The 22271-nt window shown below is 35.3% G+C and overlaps 1 protein-coding gene across 4 annotated transcripts in view; it reads left to right on the top strand.

The window, feature by feature from the left end:
* The window catches only part of Dhc36C (Dynein heavy chain at 36C), a 365150-nt gene that overhangs the window by 231127 nt on the left and 111752 nt on the right, over positions 1 to 22271 (top strand). For all 4 annotated transcript variants that reach the window (XR_014128870.1, XR_014128871.1, XM_081743777.1 and 1 more), the window contains 5 exons: positions 1264 to 1491; positions 3618 to 3846; positions 9429 to 9770; positions 15167 to 15395; positions 19389 to 19542. Coding sequence is in view for 2 of the 4 variants with exons in the window: in XM_081743777.1 (XP_081599903.1) it covers positions 1264 to 1491; positions 3618 to 3846; positions 9429 to 9770; positions 15167 to 15395; positions 19389 to 19542 (1182 nt within the window). In the remaining 2 variants the exon portion in view is untranslated. The remainder of the gene's footprint in view (positions 1 to 1263; positions 1492 to 3617; positions 3847 to 9428; positions 9771 to 15166; positions 15396 to 19388; positions 19543 to 22271) is intronic.

The raw sequence follows: 22271 nt of genomic DNA on the forward strand, positions 1-22271 counted from the left end.
TCTGTAATTGCCTCCATTTCTACGAGTTGCTTGAATAAAATTTGGAATGTCTGTGTGATCTCCAGGAGATTTTTGTATGTTTCCCAATCATTTTTTTTTTTAATAAAAGCAAACGAGAAAGTTGTATCAAAATCAGACAATGCATGAAAAAATTGGAGGGAAGTAGCTTTCTTGCCTCCAGCCTTGGTAAAGAGGAGATGAATCGGAATGTACTTCATATTCAGAGTTCTTTTCCGGTTCCAGATACAACCCACAAAAAGTCTACTTGTAGTTGGATTAAATGTTGCCAAAGAAAGCGCTACGATATCAGAGCCCACTGTCCGAATGACAATTGAGTTGTGGCCTGCTAGATACGCCTCTTTGACATGAAGCAAAATTCTTGTATCCGCTTCCTCTCGACTGCATGGAAGCATTAAATAAAAATTTCGAAATTAAAAAATAATCACTGTTTATTAAAGATGGTAGTCATTTTCCAAAATGGCTGCTGCAAACTTTGAGCAGTATGTCTAGATTTATTTTACCAAGTGTAAACAAATATCCATGAAAGAATCACCTTTTTCTCCAAAAGTGCACAACTTTGATGCTAACTTCGCTATAAGCTTCATAGTGTGTTATGATGGTTCATGTGCCATATTATTTCTGGCACTGGCGTCTCTGGCATGTAAAATTTAGGGGGGGGGGGCATTAAAGAAATTGATTTAAATTGTACTTCCTAGTCCAACCTGTTTATTATCTTCGATTCCATTTTTACCCTCTTGCTTACCTTCACGGATCTCCTAAGGTATATCAAGAACTCTGTTATAATCGTTTCACAGTCTGAAAATTATATTCCAAATAAAAAATATTATTATTTATGTTATTCTATCGTTAGTAAATAATTAAATTAGAATAAAATATTGAATATTTTGTACTTCAAAACATTGGGGGGACGTGTCCTCCTCACCCCCCCACCCCCCCGCCAGAGACGCCCGTGATTTCTGGACTAAAGTGTGTGTGTTTACTTCCAATTTTTATATCCTTTTTTTTCTTTCTACATATTTTTACCTCTTTACCTTTCTTGGTGTTCGAAATAACGCGTGTTGCGATGAATTTTTCCACGCTTCCGGACGTCTCTATCTTTGAAACTATGCAGTTTTCCTCATAGGTTCATATGAAGTTTTTTCTTATTCTGGTGTAAGAAATCTCCTCTTAAGTTTGTCTGTTCAGTTCATTAACACCCTGTATATAGATATAGATTTAATTCATTAGAACTTTTTTTTTCAGATTGAAGAAGTTGTGAGAGCAGACGAAGAAGTAGCTAATGAGCAGGCAGCAGCAGCCCAGGTGATAAGGGATGAGTGTAATGAATCATTAGCTGAGGCTCTTCCTATTCTGGAGCAGGCGCAAGCTGCTCTTAGTGTTTTGACACCAGCTGATATTATAGTTGTGAAAAGTATGAAGAGTCCACCCAAAAATGTAAGACTTGTGATGGAAGCTGTATTGATATTGTGGGTAAGCTGTAAAACTTACTTTTTCTCTCATTCTGTACCTGGAATCCTAAGTGATCGTTTCTTTACGCTTTTTCGTACTCGAATAAGTTGGAAAAATACGAAAAAGAAAAAAAAAAAAGAAGTTGTAATGAACACTTTCGTATTCTAGTCGGCCAGAAATCAAAGTTGACGTACAAAATTACATCTATCTGTCTGTTTGTCTGTCTACATCCTTATGTACATAGACAAATATACGTACATACTTGCCTATGTACATACTAGCGTTTTATTTAAGCGGTATTGCAGTGCAGTTTGCTACACACAAACACTAACGTGTGATGCAAACAAAACATCGTATCACATCATACGATGGATCTATCATCATAATTTATTAGCAAAATGAGCTGCTTTTGCGACGAAAACAGCATAATATAGGCGTGATCTCACATATAGTTGCAAGAATTCTTCCTTCGAAAATCCAACTTTTCCCTTTAGGTTCCTCTTTGGTTCTCAATAACACATAATAATTCACTGTGAACTGCACATCATATTACTGGAGACTGGCCGTAGAATTGATGACGAAGAGATCAAATGCATTTTGACATGTTGTAGTGTATGAAAAAAGTTCTTCAAGGGGCTTCTGAAATACAAGAGTTAGATATATTATTTTAAATTCTGTTGATTTATTTAGTTTTATGTTGATTTTTTTTTTTTTGTGATATCTAGTAGTTCGGTCAGTTTGTTAAGTTCTAAACAGAATAAAAACTGATTTAAATTATCTCTTTGCAATATTCTTCTCCTAATTTATGTATCTTCTATCTTTGCAATATTCTTCTCCTAATTTGTGTATCTTATATCTCTATTTCTGTCTGGTTATCTTTCAGGTACTTGTACTTCGTCTGCTCGTTTGAACGACATGTGTCAATTCTTTGTTTATTCCATGCATTTTTAAACATTGCAAGCTCCAGGAGTGATATTGAGTCGTATAGATTGTAATAGTCTATGTGTGCTCTGTATATGTTTCTACTTTTATGATAAGCCTGGTCTGCTATTTCAGCGCCTATTATGTTCTTTACATGCTTACGGGTATTTTCTGCATCTTTTCTGCTGTTCTGTTTCTACTTATATTGTTCTCTTCGCAGTATTCTCTTATTTTGTTAGCAACGCATGCTGTCATTATTTTGTATATAGTGTTTAAGCATGTTATTAATCTGAATGTCCTCTGAGCTGTATGTGGTGATCGTTAAATAAATAAATAAATAAATAAATAAATGTACTTGTTGGGTCGGTTGACATTTTCTTTCTTCCGGATTAGGTAGTAATTCGTCAAGATAAATTAGAGTTTTTCGTATGGATTATCTACAAACTTTCTGATATGCAATTATATTATATATTGTTTCGACTTGTTCCTATCAATAATTATTGATTTCTTCATATTGTGTCTTTCAGTTGGATTGTGTACTTTTTTCTTCTACTTCATTAACTTTTTTGATCCGTAAATTTTTGCTTTCCTTGTTTTCGATTTTTTTATTTGTTCATTCTGCTTCAGCGTTATGTGTGTGTGCTGTTTCTCATAGTTCTTTCCATCGTTTGGTCTTTTTTTGTGCCAGTTGCTTGTTAAAAAATCGTTCTGTGTGTGTCTTTTAATCTTTTTTCTTGTTACACTTTCTTATATTTCTCAGTCTACGGCTGTAAATACTGAGTGTCTGTTTCAATGTATTTCAGTATTCCAGTGTATGTTGGTTGGTTTTCATGTCTGATATGCATCTTCTCTTCCTTGAAATTTTTCTGAATATGTTTCATTAATTGATTTGCTCTATTAGCTCTAGTCCATTTATTTCCTCCATTTTTCTTGTAAGGCTTTCTTCCCATAGGCGTTTCCCCTACGTTTGTTTATGTCTTCTTTCGGCTCTTTTTTTGACTTTGTTTTTCCTCTCAATTTTGTTATTACTAAAACTATACAGTATACTATAGTGTAGATTTCGTTATAAGTTTTAACAATTCTTGAAGTTTCGTCAAGTTTTATTATTATTATTCAAATGTTTCGGGAGAATTGAATAATAACTCCTGTTCTTTTTTTATTTATTATTATTATTATTATTATTATTATTCATTACTAAATTTTTAAAACTGATTTTTCTTGTCTAGGGTATAAAACCCAACAGAATTCCTGATCCATCTGGAACGGGCAAGATGATCGAAGATTATTGGGGCCGAGCCAAAGTGGAACTTGGTGATGTTAAATTTCTGGACAAACTTATAAATTTTGATAAAGACAACATCGATCCCAAAAATATTGAAATGCTTGAGAAAAAAATTTTAACGGATGAGAGTTTTGACCCCGAAAAAGTGAAAGTTTCCTCTTTGGCTTGTGAAGGTATGTGTTTGTACTTACTATCTTTCTCTGGCCTTCTTATAATCTCTCTTTCTACAAACAAATAGCATTTTCATTCTTCTATACATATTATGTATTTGATGATCTATGGGGAAAAATTGCGTTTATGTTGTATTATTCCGATAATTATGGTTCTATCCTGATAAGATATGCAGAATGTTATAAAATATAGGCTGGTCAAAAAGTCACGCAACTCATGGAGGAATTGCAAAAAATATTGAAAAAGACTACCATTTACTGCTTCACATATGTGCACCTTTCTGATCATGTACCTAAACACACTCCCAGTTTTCTTGAATTTATCCTACAGACGTTTAATGGTTGATTTATTCAGAGTTGCTTTCCCGATTTGTGCCGCTGCATATCGTGCCGCTGTGGTTTCGTAGCTCAAAACTCTTTTGATACTTTTTCAAAATGAAAATTCTTTTTTCTCAAGTGCACACCATACTACTGTAGTACTGTTGCTGTATGAGTTCATTGTCTCAATTGTCACCAGCTATCATCCGAAAAAAAAAAAAAAAAAAAAAAAATAATAAAAATAAATATATGCGCCACGGGTTGCGAGACTCTGTAGAACTTATTTCATGTATTTGGTCTAGGAATTAATTCGTGCGGGTGGACAAGAGATGGCGCAACGAACGGAGCGTCCCACAGTTCCGTGTATCCACACATGTGTTGCAAACCCCTGTCATCGCGTATCGTTCGTAGTATAGGGCAGTGGATTAAAGCGTCAACAACACCAGTTTGTAGTTAAGTGAACATGGCGCAATTTGTGCCTGATAAAGTGTTTTTGCGGGGTGTCCTGCTGCATTACTTTAACATGCAGAAAAGTGCGACTGAAAGTCATCGTATTTTGGTGGAAGTGTATGATGACCATGCTCTAGCTGAGCGAACGTGTCAGAAGTGGTTTGCACGGTTTAGAAGTGGTGATTTCGGCTTGGCAGACCAAGAGCGAGCTGGACAGCCAAAAAAATTTCAAGACGAAGAATTGACAGCATTGCTCGAGCAGGATTCGTGTCAAACGCAGGAACAACTTGCAGCAGCATTAGGCGTTGATCAAACAACAGTCTCCAAACGCTTGAAAGCCATGGGAATGATTCAAAAGATGTCACATTGGGTTCCACATGAATTGAAAGACAGAGACGTTGAAAGACGAAAAACCATTTGCGAATTGCTGCTTCAACGACAGAGCAGAAAGGGGTTTCTGCATCGAATTATTACGGGTGATGAGAAGTGGATCCATTACGAGAACCCTAAACGAAAAAAGGCCTGGGTGAAACCAGGTGAACCAGGTCCATCACAACCAAAACGAGATATTCACTGTGCAAAGGTTATGCTGTGCATATGGTGGGATATGAAAGGTGTGGTGTACTATGAGCTGCTGCAACCGGGTGAAACTATGAATGGAGAACGTTATCGACGACAATTAATGCGTTTGAAGCAAGCTCTGGCCAGAACACGACCAGAATGGGAGAACAGACATGATAAACTTATTGTTCAACATGATAACGCTCGCCCACATGTCGCAAAACCGGTCAAAACCTATTTAGAAAATGTCGGACGGGAAGTTTTACCCCACCCGCCGTATTCACCAGACGTTGCTCCTTCGGACTACTACTTGTTCGATTGCATGAATAACGATTTGATTGGACAGCGGTTTACTTCTTCAGAAGATATCGAAACATAGGTCTCTGACTGGATCGCTTCCAAGGATGAGGACTTCTTTCGCCACGGAATCCGTACATTGCCTGACAGATGGGCGAAAGTGGTGGCTAGCGATGGACAATATTTTTCTTAAGGTATTTATGTAGTTTGTGTTTGTACTACAGCTTCAATGTGTGCGTACCAACCGCACGAATTAATTCCTAGACCAAATAGCTAACTCTCAATATAATAATTTACTATGATTGATTTCTGTTATCATGTACTATGAGTTAAATCAATTTGCGCAATTACTGGAGTTCCGGCGAGAACATATTGAGGTCTTGGGTGGCCACAAGGTCGTTCAAGAAAACCACACAACACGTTACACGGGAAGAGTTCGCTGTGCATCAATATTTTCACCATTGCTTCGAGAAAGGTAAACACGGTATACCAACGGAAATGGCATACAGATGCACGCCTCGACATTCACATCAAATGAGCTGACATTGCAAATTGTATAACAAGGTATCAGATTAGGACCATCTACAACTGTGTACTGGACATAGGACTATGATGATGGTTGTTGCTCTTCAGTCTTCCCTTTATGCCTCGCCATCGTACAGCCCATCTCCAATGGCCACGAAAGAAATAGTTGAAAGGATGAATAGCTCGTCAACATGTTTTAGTGATAAGAGCCAGTTCTGCCTTGATCAGAGATAATCGTTACTTATCGACTAGTTGAAAACCATCTTCCACAAATGTAGGGCTGCGACAGATATGACCAGTTTCAATTATCATGATATGGGGAACCAAAGCCTGAATTAATGATTCACTTCTCGTGTTCATACAGAGAACATCAACCAATTCAGTGTACATCCAGAGCATCATCCCAGCCGTTCTGTTGCTCTTCCTGCACCATCATGAAAATGTGCTCTTTCAGGAGAACAATGCCAGCCAACATAACATTTTCTTCCAAGTGTTTTTCATTTCTTTGGGGCTACACGATCCCTAGGTTTGTTTTCCATTAAGCCTATATGGAAGTTGATTTGGACGGCGTTTTGCTCGTGCTGCAAGCCCGGTGACAAACCTTTACTGAGCGGAAATATCATGGAACGCCATTTCCCAAGATAACATCTAACACCACTACGATAACCTCCATTCGAGAATCCAGGCTTGCTTGAAGAATGAATAAGGAACACAATGCACTGTATTTATTTTTTTTTATTTTATTTATTTTTTTACACATTCTGTACATTGTCTATTGGTATAGGAACCTGCACATTATATGTATAGTGTACGAGTATGTATAAAATTATATTCACATGTGATCGTGATTCCTGATTTTTTACTATGTATTCTTGTTTCAGACGTTTTAATCTGTAATTATTTTACGTTAATAAAAGATATCCTTTGTCTTTTATATTCAGAGGTAAAACGAAACAAACTGTTACACAAGATTTGAAATTTTAGTAATAACGGTCATATAAAATTTAAGGGTCATAGTAGTAATTTTTTTATGTTAATAAAAGATATCCTTTGTCTTTTATATTCAGAGGTAAAACGAAAAAAAAAAAAACTGTTACACAAGATTTGAAATTTTAGTAATAACGGTCATATAAAATTTAAGGGTCATAGTAGTAAAATTACGTACATGTAGCCATAGTTTTAGTACACGCTATATTTTTAATTTCTTTTATGCATTTCTTTGCTTTCTTCTTCTTCTTCTTCTTCTTTTTTTTTTAAAGTGTTTTCGGTTTGGATTAATAGATATTGATTGTAAAGTTATTTGGTGGATCACATTGCAATTGCACAGGATAACTTAATTTATATTTACGCAAAAAATTACTGAAAGTTTAGTAATATTAAGCAAAACTGAGTAAATTATAGTCAGAATTATTGCACAAGAAGAAATTTTCGCGGAATAACCTGGATAACCTATAATGTTTAATTTTAGTAGCTTTTTTTCTTTTCTTTATGAAAATTATTAGGGAAATGTTTAAATTCAGGTTTTAATTTGTAATATTTTATAATTTGTAATTAAAAATATAGCAAATGAACAAAATAGTTAGGAGGCTAATTATAACATACTATTAAAAAACGTTGGGGCATCTTTCATTAATACCTTTATTACACTTTTGTTTCCTTATAGTTCTTTGTAAATGGAATGTAGTAGATTATTTATTAATACTTTTGTTTCATATAAGTCTTTATAAGTGGATTATTTAGTAATACTTTTGTTTTCGTATAAATCTTTATAAGTGTGTTATATTGGATTCTTTATTAACCCCTTGTGCACCAGGCCAATTTATCTATAAAGGGACCGTAATACCAGATTATTACATTCTATTTAATAAATTTGTTCACCTGGAAAACGGATCAGAAATGAAAGTCCACAAACCTGCAGAAATAGGGCCACAACTAAAGTCCCCACTTTCATCACTTGATTCAAAACCGTTATCGCTGTGATCAACCTCCGCATCCAAATTTGGCATATAATCACTGTCCGAATCAGACATATTTTCAATAGAACACAACAATAACAAGTGAAATACAATTCCACCTTCATCTACTAACGTCATCCATAAACACGCCGCGTAGTATGTTTTCAGGAACTCAATGATTACTAATGCCATCTAGCGAGTGAAAATGAAGGCTAAAAATATCGAGATGTGAAACAATCACAGCTTAAAATACCGAATAACAATTATACACTGTGTTTAAGAATACCAGGTAGAAAAAAGTTAATTCTATGCAATAATACCACGAATAGTATGTCCATGGTATTTATGTGCAACGTTATTAAAACGTACCGTAAAACGGGGCTACTTTGACACTTAGGGCTACTTTGACATAGAGCGGGGCTACTTTGACAGATGAACAATTCGTGCTTCCTGTGAGAATATTTTCATATACTTTCATAGATAAAGGCTGATATGGTGTCCACGGTGCGAATTGCCGGAGGGGATGAGGGATTTCTCCCATTGTATTTCTACCCCCTCTCAATATCCTTCCTGTCCCCCAATATATAATATAAGGACTTCTAGATCCGCCACTGTTTATTTCCCCCAAAAATGAATAATCTAATTCGCGCTCAAGGGTGGAAGAGAGTGGATTCAATATGTCCTGTGCAAAAAATGGGTGTGTAGGTTTTGTAATGGTGGATCAAAAAATCCTCAGTATGCTTGTTACGACTGTGATGTTGACGACTAAGGTTTTCCTTTTCATTGTTACATGCAAAGGTAACATACCGGTACATATGTAATTATGTGAAAAGTAAAGTAAAGTAAAGTAAAAAAAAAAAAAAAAAAATAAAGTAGAGTAAAAAATAAAGTAACAATGTAAGGTAAAGTACCGTGTATGTTCAAAGTAAAAGATGTTAAAAGTAACGCTTTAGAAAAACTTGTATAGTGGTGTATAATGATGTACCACAACAAAATAAAGATTTCGTGCTTATCAAATACAGCATACTGTACCTTACACATGGCCAAAACAGTGTTTTATACACTTTATATAAATTCCATGTCAAAATAACTCTATACGTTGAGTAACTTTGACCTTATGCAGCAAATACATAAGATGTCAAAGTAGCCCCACCCCCGGGGCTACATTGACCGGTATTTCTTAATTTCTTCCCGCCAAAACTTACTTGTAGAGACTTAGGTTAAGTAGTGGATGTGATAGCCTAGATATCTATTGTTATGATGAGAATAGTATCATTCATTGGTTGCAGAAAGTGTCCCGTGTACACATCTAAACTAGTCCAAAACCTGTGAAAGTAGCCCCGTTTTACGGTACACACGTACGTCCCTGGTGTGCAAGGGGTTAATACTTTTATTACACTTCCGTTTCGTGTAGGTCTTTGTAAGTGGATTATAGTGGATTAGTTATTAATATTTTTATTACACTTTATTTGCCTCTAGGTCTATGCAAGTGGTGTATAGCAATTGTTAAGTATGACAAAGTAATCAAAGTGGTCAAGCCAAAGAGAGAAGCTTTAAAAGTCGCCGAGGAGGCGTTTAACACAGCTATGGCGGCATTAGAAGTAAAACGTGCCCAACTACGTGAAGTACAGGATAGATTGAGTGCCCTGGAAGAAGTTTTAGATCAACAAAAGAAAAGGCTTGCACAATTAGAGTTTGAGGTTGATTTGTGTCAGAAGAAACTTCAGCGGGCAGAGGAATTGATCAGTGGCTTAGGCGGAGAGAAAGACCGATGGAGTCAATTAGCCAAAGATCTTGGAGAAATGTATTTTGCTCTAACAGGTATAGTAGAGAAAACAATTGTTGTTACGGTTTCTATTTTACGTTTGTTTAACTACAAGTGAAAATATCTTATACATGAAAACAAGGTAAATGATATATTGAAAAATTAAAATTTTAATAAATTATATCTTTGAATTCTTTGGTAAGCCTCTAATAAAATATTTCCTATAGAATCGAACTTATAATTAATTGAAAGGACATTGCCAAGATTTTTAAAACTGTGCAAAATTTCTGTGGCTTAAACTAAGATATATAACTATCTAAGTTAATGGTCTCTCTGGCATGTTAAAATTGAGAAGGACGACTAGAATGCTGGTAGACTGTCCAAATAAAGAGTAAGTGGGAAGCTACTCATATTTGACTTAAGAGATAGAGGGATCGGCTTCTACCTCTACCAATAAAATTAATCATATACAGTATATATTCTTTTTTCATAATTCGTAGATCTGTTGCTATAAATTTGGGTTTTCATACAGTATGGTCCTTAGGGAACTTCATCTTGACGTAGGAATTATACCTTTAATACCATCCATTAATTTGTTAATTCTCTGCCTTCCTTATTTTCTTTCCATCATACTTTGTACACATCATTCAGAGTACAATTTCTTCTCCAATAACGTCATAATATTTTTAAAAAATCCAGTTATATTATTGTACCCTTTATTCTCAAGACCCTTCATTGGTTTATCGCTACAAGTTTTTACGTCCTTTTCAACTTAAAAATTCCCTAAAACTCAAGTGTGGTTTTTTTTTTTTTGTCTTTTTGTAATGCCCACGTCCACACTTTATATCGAGAAATGTTTTTTGTCAATCTATTCAACGTCTCACAAGACGTCAATCTTCTATTCAAACCGAAAGCGCTGGAAATCAACCATTTCCGATATCACCGTTGACCGACATAGAATAAAAACAATAGTAGATAATGACAAGTGATTTTTTGGAATAGATTCAATGTACGAGAAAATGTGGCATAACTACCCACTACACTCTACCAAAATCAGAAATGGTTGAAATTTACTAGTAGTTCCTGTTTCAATATTGATTTTCATAGCGGAAAAACAGTAACAGAGAACGAGAAAAATTCTCTGCAATCGATTCAGCGTACATCATAGAACAAAAGTATTAATAAATAGCGATAAGCGGATTTTCGGAATGATTCAGCGTCTTAAAAGTAGATTCCATCTTGTTTTGTATGCATCTACTAAGACCTTCTTCTCTTCTCCTTAACCATACGAAATTTTAAAACTTTTCTCTCCCGTAGGAGAGCTGTTTTATACTTTGATAAGGTCTCTTTTTCGTAACTGCATCTAGATGTTCTATCCTTGGTCTTCCTCTTCCTGGTTTTCCTTCTGCCTTTCCTTCTATCAGCACGGTGGTCAAATCGCAGTGCCGAATAAGATGGCCAAGCATGCTGTTTCTTCTTTTCCTATTATCTTCATGATCTGTCGTCCTTCATTAGTTTCCTTTAGTACGTCTTCATTCCTTTTCCTTTCGGTCCATGATATATGCAGCATTCTGCGCCAACACCACATTTCAAATGCTTCCAGCTTGGATATTTCAGCTTTTCTCAATGTACACGTCTCTGATCCGTAAAGCGCCACGTTCCACACCATAAATCGTTTACGAACGTCCAACGACACATTTCTTAATGTTAGTAGTCCTCTTTTCCTATTGAATGGTTGTTTAGATTACGCTAGTCTGGAACTTACGTCTTTTTCACTTCTTTCGTCTGAGGATATTAGACTTCCTAAATAGGGGAACATCTTAACGTCTTCGATTTTCTCTCCATCTAGCCATACATTTGCCTCTTCCTATCCTGCTCTTATGTTCTTTATCACTTTGGTTTTCTTCTTATTTATCTTCATTTTGTAGTCCTTTTCGTTTCCGCTATCAATGCTGTGTCATCAGCAAACCTTATTGTGCTGAAAACGTGACCATTTACTTTTACGCTTTCTCGTTTTTATCAAGGTATTCTTTCATAGCCTCTTCTATATAGACGTTGAACAGGAGAGGTGAAAGTCCACATCTTTGCCTCATCCTTTACTTATTCTTGCTTCCTTCTGACCTCTTCCTATAACAGCTGTCTGGTTCCTATAAAGTTGGTATATTGTTCTTCTGTCTCTGTAATCCACTTTCAGATTCTTCAACGCTCTGAACATGATATTCCAATCTAAGTTGTCAAAAGCTTTCTCTATATCTACAAATGCTATCACAGTTGGTTTGTTTATTCTGATGCGCTGTTCCATGATCAACCATAAACTCAGTATTGCTTCCCTTGTTCCCTTTTTCTCCTGAATCCAAACTGGTTCTCCGATAGCCATTCTTCGATTTTCCTTTCTGTTCGTTGTGCGATAATTTTGCACAGTATTTTTGTTGCATGGAAAAGCAAACTTAAGTCCTATATTCTTCGCATTTCTGTGCGTCTTTTCTGTTTGGGATAGGTACCAATATGCTTTTCTCGAAGTCTCTTGGTATTTTTCCCGAGACGTAGATTTCATTAATAAGATTAAATAGTTTCTTCTTTGTTGCTATTTTGAGATTCTTAATCACTTTCGTTGTATTTGATCTGACGTGGTAAACATTTAGCGCTTAACGGGCTTCATCCCACACTATCCCTCTATTGCTGCCGGAAGTATAGATCTGTTTCAATATTGAATTCGCATATTTTGGACGTCTACTGTAGGTTCATAAATGTGAAACGAAGCTCTATTATTATTATTATTATTATTATTATTATTATTATTATTATTATTATTATTATTATTATTATTATTATTAGTAGTAGTAGTAGTAGTAGTAGTAGTAGTAGTATTTGGTTACTACTTGCTTTTTGCAACTCAGAACATTAAACTACTTATTTAAACGTAGATGCACTAACCCGATATTCTCTTGCACTTTGATACTTTTGGTGATCTTTGGAGGCCGCAGTGGCTCAGTGGTAAAGCATTCACCTCTGGTGCTGGGGGTCCCTGGTTTGATTCCAGCTCGCGCCAAGTGAACTTTGTGGTGGACAAATACCGTGTGCGTGGGTTTCTTCGGGGTTCTCCCGTTCCTCTCACTTTCTTCATTCCACCATTTCATTCATTTCTCATCATCACCGTCTCCTTTAGCCTAGCCGGCATAACCGTGGGACGTAAAACTCAAAGATTTCATTTTACTTTTGGTGATTTTTTTAATCTTTACACTGAATCGGGGTTTCAAATATATAAGGATACATGTTGATGAGGCAACCTTATTTTTCGTTTTGATCATGCTGAACAAATGTCCCGTATGTAATAACGTGTGTGAATATGTTTCTGTTATCTGTTAGGGTCGTATAGCCATGTAGTGATGATTGTAAATAACATGCTATATATCGACATCATACTGCAATATTACACGTAAATATAAACTATTATCGAATATGCTATGGTTCATTACGAGTATTATAACCAACTTCAGACAGCAATAGAAGTCATAACAAGTAAAATCTCGAGTAGGAAATTTTAAGAACAGAAATACGTAGAAAAACACTAGGCCTATATTCGATTTTTGCAAATAAAACAAACCCAGATTCGGTTATGAAGCTGATTAAACGGATAAGACTTTATTGCATAGTACGTGATTATTTTCTACATACATGAAACTTCTTTTAGTTTTATTGTTTTTTTTCGTGAAATACTTTATTAATCCTCAAAACCTTATAAAGTATCTTAACTGGTATATTAACATGCCAGATTAAGGGAGGGGCTTAGGGGGGCTGTAGCCCGGGCCTCAAGCTGGACAGGGACCTCCACTCTGATCAAACTCTCAACTGGCTACTTAAAAAGAATCATAAAGATACAATTATCATCATAAAACAAAATATGACCAAAAATATGAAACATATTCCCTTAAATTTGCTAGCGTACTTTCACAGAAATATATTAGGCGAAGTCAGCAGGGGCCACATATTTTTCTAGCCCCGGGCCTCCAGATGGGTAAATCCGGCCCTGTATATTAAGCTTGCCTATTAACACGGCTGACGCCATGTTGAAAATTGACGTTCGAAATCTGGGATAGTCTTACTCTGTTATTACAACGTTGTATCAGAGTTGCAACAAAATGTAAGAGGCGAAATTGTCTGCAAATATATTTTCAATCTAAAGTGAAGGATTTTTTTTAATCGGACGAGCCGTTTGGGTTGTACACTCTTTATGCGACTAATGTTAAATGAAAATGCAACGTTGATAAATTTTGTGAAGATGGATAAGTGAATAATTTTGGATTGGAAGGTGAAGAATTTTGTAAGAATTTGGTGGATGGGGACATATTTGAAATGGGGCTGGCCATCGACATGTTAACGTAAAGACTGTGATTTCATTCATTTATTTTGCGAGTCCAGATAAATGGTAACGTTGCATTTTCATTTAACATCGGGCGCATAAAGAGAGTACAGCCCAAACGACTCGTCCAATTTTTAAAAAAATCTTTCACTTTAGATTGAAAATATCATATTTTTAGACGGTTTACCCCTCTTACATTTTGTTGTAACTCTGAGAATAACAGAGTTACCCTATGTCAGGCGATTTTTGAGACATCCCCCTGAAATGATTTATGAATATTAAGAAAGCTTAAAGAAATAAAAAACGGACTATGATACTAATTTATTGAAAACATTGTTACTATACAATGTTCCCTATCGTTATACGTTTTCAGTAGCATTTGTTAAAATTCCTTTTCTTTTCTGTTATTTCCTTTTTTGTTGTATTTAGTACAAAACTATGAACTGTTTACGAAAATTATTAATTACTCTGCATATGTCATCTTCATATTTGCTATTTTTGTTAGACGAATGCAGTATTTGAAATTAATAAACAGTCATGGGTTAGAAGGCCATGTTATTTGCTACAACCAATAAATTTAATAACTAAGCTAAGATAAATCCTTCAAATAAAATAGGAAGTTTCCATTTCAGATAAGACATGTTAAACAGACAAAAATTTCGTGATTGGGGTGGCACCACTGCAAGTTCCTGGAATGCTTATAATCTGTATTAAATTGAAAATACTCGTAGTCAGATGCTACAAATATCAGATAAAATTTGAATGAAAATAGTTTTCCTCTCTATCTATTTTTTTCTTTTTCTTTCTTTATATATTTCCCTCATTTTAGATCTGATATTAAATCTTGAGTATGATTTTTCCCCCTGTGATCGATTAATATAAAATAAGTGCTAACATGAAGTATGAACGCAGCTTTAAACAAATGAAAAAAGTTCACGAAAGTGCAAATGAATATGAATATTTTGTAAACCATATTATGTGTTTTATAGTTTTAAGAATTGATTGCAATTTAGTTAAAATATACAAATTGTAGGATAAATTATTAACATTTTAAGTAACGAAATATTGTAAATTGGCATCTTTCTTTCTTAGGAGATGTGTTGATTGCTTCTGGTGTAGTAGCCTATCTTGGGGCTTTTACTGCAGACTTCAGAAACAGTCAGACTCAGAAATGGGTGCAGAATGTGATTGATTTAAATATTATATGTTCTGCTGACTTCAGTCTTGTAAGTGTTCTTGGAGAACCTGTCGAAATTCGACAGTGGAATATCCATGGTTTGCCAAGTGACTCCTTCTCAATAGAAAATGGTATTATTATGAAGTAAGTACCACATCGATCGATTAACGTTAATAATATACTTGGAGGTAGCTTTCGTTTTACTGGTCATTAAATTAATGTGCAATTACATACTTACATGGAACATACGCAAGTATGCACGCCGATTTCAACTAAATTTTGCAGGTAGATAATAAAATGAGCCATATTCTTTCGTTTCTGGGAAAAACGGTTCAAGGGGCTGCTACTTACCGTTTCCCTTGGGTGCTGGCTCACGAAGAACTCCCTAAGAAAACAGCTGATAACAATCCTGGTCCAGGCTCATACTCTGTTGGGCGCAGATTGATAATGTTGAAATGTGAACAGTGATTTGACATGAGCCACGTTGATGCTTTTGAGACTCAGGTTGTGTTATACTTACTTTTGCGTATGCACACGCATACATACACGTAACTGGCAAGCCGTCTGCTCGCAGGAATTCACAAACACATGAATGAAGACGGCGATATTTACTTAGGTAAATTCCTATTTATTGAGTATAGATATATGTGGGTACGGAACAAAATATATATATATTATATATATATTAACAACACACAAAATTCTCACTTGGCAGAGCTAAATGCTCGAACAGAAGAAATTGCTCTACGGCAATCAAATAAGCAAAATGAAGAATAAACTTTTAACACTGCATGGTAAATGTAAGTATGCACACACTCTATATGAACACTAGAAACATAGCCCTTGTTTGAATATCATTAGCACTATATATTCACTCTTCGTATTATGCTAAGATTTTCACTATGTGATAATGACGAGGGGAAAAAGGGGGAATACTGCTGATTGAGGTATCTTGATTCCTAAAAGACGTTACATCTCCAGAAGGTATTTGTTATCTTGCTTCACATCCTGTATATATTAATGTAGCACTAAAAAAAATTCTTCATACTATCCTTCTTTACGATGTCTTGCACTGCCTATTCCTCCAGCAAACTTTTCCACACTTTTGCTACAACGGGTCTCCCTGCTAACTCCTCGCTTCTGCTCACACTTGGGAATAACCCGTTTCGATACTTAGGGTTGGCAATGCACCATGTAAAATAATAAAGAAAATGTTAATGTTTTCCGCATTCATAGACAATGTCAATGGATCGATTTTATAATAAAGAATACTGGCAACATTTGATTTGATCCCGTGGGAAAGAAGCTTGGAAATAATAGTTGAAAAAGTGTAGCAGTCTTAACTAATAAATTCTTCCCATGGTTATAGATTTTTATGCACTGCTGTTATAGGTAAAATTGTTCAGTGGAAAGAAGCGAACGATGGTAATTGTGTGTATGAGTCATCCCACCTACGACTCCTGCAGGATAGGAACGTTTGTTCTCACGGCAGGACGGATGACGTAATACAAGAGCATGAGAACACGATAAATACAATATCATTCATACACAATATCAACTTCGTATCCAAAAATATTCCCAATGTTAATAAATGTAATTAAGAAAAACGTATATGCAAAACAGTCATGGTGACGAAGACTATAAGTTGGAAACTATTTTACAGAAAAAAAAATAAGTTTGCTACGACGAAATACTCTGTTGAGACGATGAGCGTTGCATTGAAAAACAACAACTTCTTTGTTCTATCGTAAGAAGCGATAAGAACGATTGAAGAACACCTGCATACACAGAACGAGTTGAAATTCTCACCAAAAGAGAAATAGCTTTTAGTTGAGTAAAATAATAATTTCGTTGCATGAATAAAAGTTAAAAAGAAATACACTGGTCGTCCAAAAACATAGTTTTGTGGCCGGGCAGACGGTCACAGAGCCTAAGACCCTTCCGAAGTATTTTCAAAAAAGCTCGAAATCTTCAGAAAGACACAAACCATTTGCAGAAAAAGGTGTATTCATATCCTGGATAGAAAAATTAAGAAATACAGGGTTTTTCTTTTCTGTGAGAAAACTGTTGCAGGGAGAGCAACGGGCCCATTCAAATATCTCCAAATAATATTAAAAAGACCAAAATCGACAAAAGAACGCAAGCGAATCCGAGGAAACTATGCCTGCAGATACTAGATGTAAAAGTAGGAAATATTTTTTTTTTCTGCGGAAAAACGGTTTGAAGGGACTTAAGCCCCTTCCGAAGTATTTTCAAGAAAGTTCGAAGAAATCTGCAGAAGGACACAAACAATTTGCAGAAAAAGGCGCACCTAGAGATAGACGAGAAGACGAATGATACAAGACTTTTTTGCACTTTTCCTCTGGGAAAACAGTCACAGAGGGACAATGGCTCCCAATCAAAATATTCTATATATATTCCATTAAATTCCCCAATCCACAGAGGAACACGTACGGTGCAGATGAAACTGTGTATGCACATACTAGACGTACCCCGAAATCCACAGAAAGTGAATCTTCTCTTAGAATGTTTGCAGCACATTTTAATGTATTGTTAGCTCGAACTGTTTCCGTAATTTCCTCTGGTGTCAAACTTGCCGAAAACACCAGAAGTGATTCATTCTTCCTATCGGATTGGCAAAAGCGTATTCATTCACCATAAGTACGTACCAGGAATATTTTGAATATTTTGATTTCATTGTTATAGACTTATATATCTTTATCGATAGACTTCATAAACTGTCTTATTTAAGATAAGGTCAGGACATAACCAGAATTAATAAGTGTTTCTAACTTCACACTTATTTTTTGAAACACAGAAATTTTTCTGATGATTGACGTTTCTCTGTTCCTGTTTCTGCTCCCTTATTCTTTCTAATGCATCCTTGTATACAATTTTCACATGCGTACAAATCAGCTGTAATTTTTTTCCCTCAATATCCAGGTCAGCAACTCAACAGAATATCTCGACTTGGAAATGGCAAGTTGCAGCTAGAAAAGAGTTTGCACGTATTGACTCACAAATTTTCTATATTTTTCTTTACAATCTCCTAAATCTTTCCTCTAGTTGCTACGTTTGCGCACATGATGCACGACAAAAACTCCGGCGAAACCACGGTACTAGGTTCAGAACGTTTCCATTTTCCTGACTGAAGAGAGGATGTTTGTGATGGAAATAATGAACATTCTCCCTCTTTCTTAACAACCCTTTCGGCTGCTTCGACTTCATTCGATTTTCAAATTACATCTATTTTTTTTTCAGAGTATAAGCCTTGTAACAGACGTAGCCACTGTGATACATTATTCTTGCTTCCATCGTTTGCTTTGCTTTCGTATGTTTATTTACGTCATCATTCGAATTTCAGCAACTTCTTCTAACCTTTTAATTCCATCAGCCGTACTGGTCAATCGTTGTAACATTTTGTTGACAGATTATGCATCTTCTGCTACCGAAGTGCTCTTCTATGCGTTGACGACGAAGTTGAACCCCTGGACGGAGTACTTGTTGCAGAAGTATCAGCCATTCTTGCTTTTTCTTCTGAAATAATAAAAAGAAATTCTATTTCTTAATTTTATACAGTTTTCGTAGTGTGTAGTACACATACTTGGTACGAATATACTCGAATTTATTTAAAACTAATTTGGAAATGGTTTCATCAGATTTCTACAACCCCGAAAACACAGATTTATACTTTTAAATCACTCAAGAAGTGTCAGTGGTTCCCGAGATAATGTGGAAAGTGTTCAAGCAGCCACCATATTAAAAAATGAGTTCCAAAAGATAACGTATAGGATAACAAATGTCTATCTACGATTTTATTTTATTTTGGTCACTGTTTATCTCATTCCAGCAATACAATTCTCCGGACCTAGAAATTTTTACGGGGGATATAGGCTGGGAACAGATATAACTGGCCATACCTAATTATTTTATTGAATATCTAGTTTTAAAATTTTATAAGATAGTTGCAGGTTTCGTGCTCCATGGAAAAATTACGAACAATAAATATGACCGACGTTCTGAAAATTATAATTTTTCAGTAATTTAATTAATATAGTAAGATTGCTTCTCTGTAATCTGACAAAATTTATTGTAATTATTTGATAATTCTAAGTATTTGAAATTATTTAATTATAGAAATGCTCGAAGATGGCCCCTGATGATTGACCCAGAGGGAGCAGCTAATAAATATGTAAAGAGTATGGAGAAGGCACATCATCTTAGTACCATTCGATTATCAGGAGGTGATTATGTCCGCATATTGGAAAATGCAATCCAATTTGGACAGCCAGTAAGTTATTAAATTACATTTTTATTTTAACAGATTATTGGGTTTTTTCACACTTTTACCAAACATCCTTGAAGAAGAACATAACTTATAGGACTATATAAATAAACTAGTAAATAACCTCTCTTGTTACTGTACGCAATATTGTTCGTTCTTTTTTCCGCATTTTTCACATAGAATTCGTCTGAACTGGAAGTGTGGCACGAAATTTGAACGTCTCGTATGGGCATCAGAAGGAAACACTCCATCTCCTCTTCTCGCATTCTAGGTAAAACATCTAAAAACGCTTAAACACATTTTAATTATTATAAGTGAAAATTCCAGACACCATATTTCATGTCTCTAATCGTAAGAAATTCCGAGATGCGGATATTTATAATAATTGCAGACCCACCATATTTTGTTTTTTATTGTCATCTCTTTTCTTCTTTTCTGGGACAAATATCAGAAACTATTAAACAAGTATTTAATCATATTTAACCCATTAGTGCATATGATACGAAAAATCGGATATTGGGTTAATTACGTTTTAATTCATTATAACCTCACATCCAGAACGTTTGCGAACAAAACATTGTTGCCCGATCCTTTAACAGTCGTGAGAGGGTGTTTTTGCTCTCGAAAAACTTGCACTTTGGTTTTACAGGACAAATCCTTCAAAGGCGGCCATTGTTATTGAAATATCAATAATGCTTCAAGTACATGACTGTTAAAGAAATGTTAATTCATTGTCAATAACTAAAACCGTTAACCAAAGTAACCAAGGTTAATGTTGTATGAAGAATAAAGCATTATTTATTATAAAAACATTGTGAAATACGCGTATAGGCCTATTAGTCGAGTATTTCCCATGCATGTGATATTTTTTATGGCGCTTGCCGCCCACTAGAATTAAAAAATCAGGTAGAATCCGCTAGAGTCGTTTGAAGTGCTTTAAACATACCTCTAAAAACACATTGTGCTCAAATATTACTTCTAGGAAACTTCATGCACTAATGGGTTAATGAAGAATCTAATTGCCCCCCCCCCCAAGAGTTTGAGTTTTACGTATCCTTTAATCGATTGTCTACTAATATATTAGTACAAAACGTGATAGTCGTAGGTCAGTGGTGCTCTTGCTTTCCCTCCTCAAACGAAGTCTGAAATGACGCCCTACGTCCTAGTATTTTTTTGTTAAAAAAAAAAAAAAAATAATAAAATAAAATAAAATAAAATAAAATAGAAACGCTATTTTGAAATGCCCTCAAAACTACAGAACTTAACAATTGTACTATTTTCTTGTGAGTTTTACTGGTTCTTGAAATGCTTTAGAGGGAAAATGACTATTAGTTTATATCTGAGCCTCTAGAATTCGTTGCTATGTATTCCAAAAAGCAGAATTCAAATATTTGCTTACATTTATGGGTATGGTATGAGCTATAGATATCTACCGTTATATTTGTTGTTATCCGGTAATATGTTAGCGGCTTAACTTCATTAACGAAATGGGTCGAGATAATCGTTCTGCCCATCTATTGTGAAAAACAGAATTCAAATACTCGCTTACGTGTATAGGACATGGGTTGTAGATAGGCACCGTTAAGTTCGCTATTGTTTGTTTATATTTTAACGGGTTGATTCCATTAACGAACTCGGCCGAGATAATCACTCTAGCTATCTATTGCAAAAACAATTAAAATATTCGCGTGCGTATATGGAATATGGGCTATAGATAGCCACCGTTAAAGTTGCCGTTTTCCGTTAATATGTTAACGGATTGATTTCATTAAAGAATTCGGCCGAGATAATCATTCTAGCTATCTATTGCAAAACGTAATTAAAATATTCGCGTGCGTATATGGAACATGGGCTATAGATAGCCACCATTAAAGTTGCCGTTTTCCGTTAATATGTAAAGGGGTTGATTCCATTAAAGAATTCGGCCGAGATAATCATTCTAGCTATCTATTGCAAAACGTAATTAAAATATTCGCGTGCGTATATGGAACATGGGCTATAGATAGCCACTGTTAAAATTGCTGTTTTCCGTTAATATGTTAACGGATTGATACCACTAACGAACTCGGCCGAGTTAATCACTCTACAATGATTACTGCGGATGCCAAAAGAAACCAATGTGATAACCAAGCTTGCCAATCGAACTTGGAATCTGTTCAGCACCGTGCATTGACAGCTTCGCTAATGTCAACCTGAATGCATACAAAGCGATCTTTACACAAATGCCGTTTTCCTGCAAATTGTGATGCGATTCAAACAAAACGAAGTTTTGTTCCAACGTCACCAGAAGCAACCGCAATAAACTACTTTATAAGAAGTTATGGATTAAGCAGTTATAGCTAAAACATACTACGACGAACTATGCACGTAAGATGTATAGAGGAAAAATCCTGAATCAATTACACACATGGTCTAATTTACTATATTTCTATTACTCATATTCTAAGTTTTCTACATACTTACATGAAGGTTAAAAAATGAATGAAAAAAAAATAATAATAACAGAAGAATTGAACAATTATTGCACGCAAGTCTAATCGTTACTCCGCTATCTTTTAGGATAAATATCGCTCTTCCAACTCCTCTCACGAAGCCCCGCCCACGGGTCTAGAGCCCAGTCGTAAAATGATGTCTCAGACTCCTCATAACATACGAATTTTTATTCTTTACGTTTGCACATGTGCTTTCATTGGCTCGAGCACTTTCATGACGTATAAGCCGAGTCTGTTTGAGTA

This window comes from Thermobia domestica, chromosome 2 (assembly GCF_964235325.1).
Source record: "Thermobia domestica chromosome 2, izTheDome1.hap1.1, whole genome shotgun sequence".
Lineage (NCBI taxonomy): Eukaryota > Metazoa > Arthropoda > Insecta > Zygentoma > Lepismatidae > Thermobia > Thermobia domestica.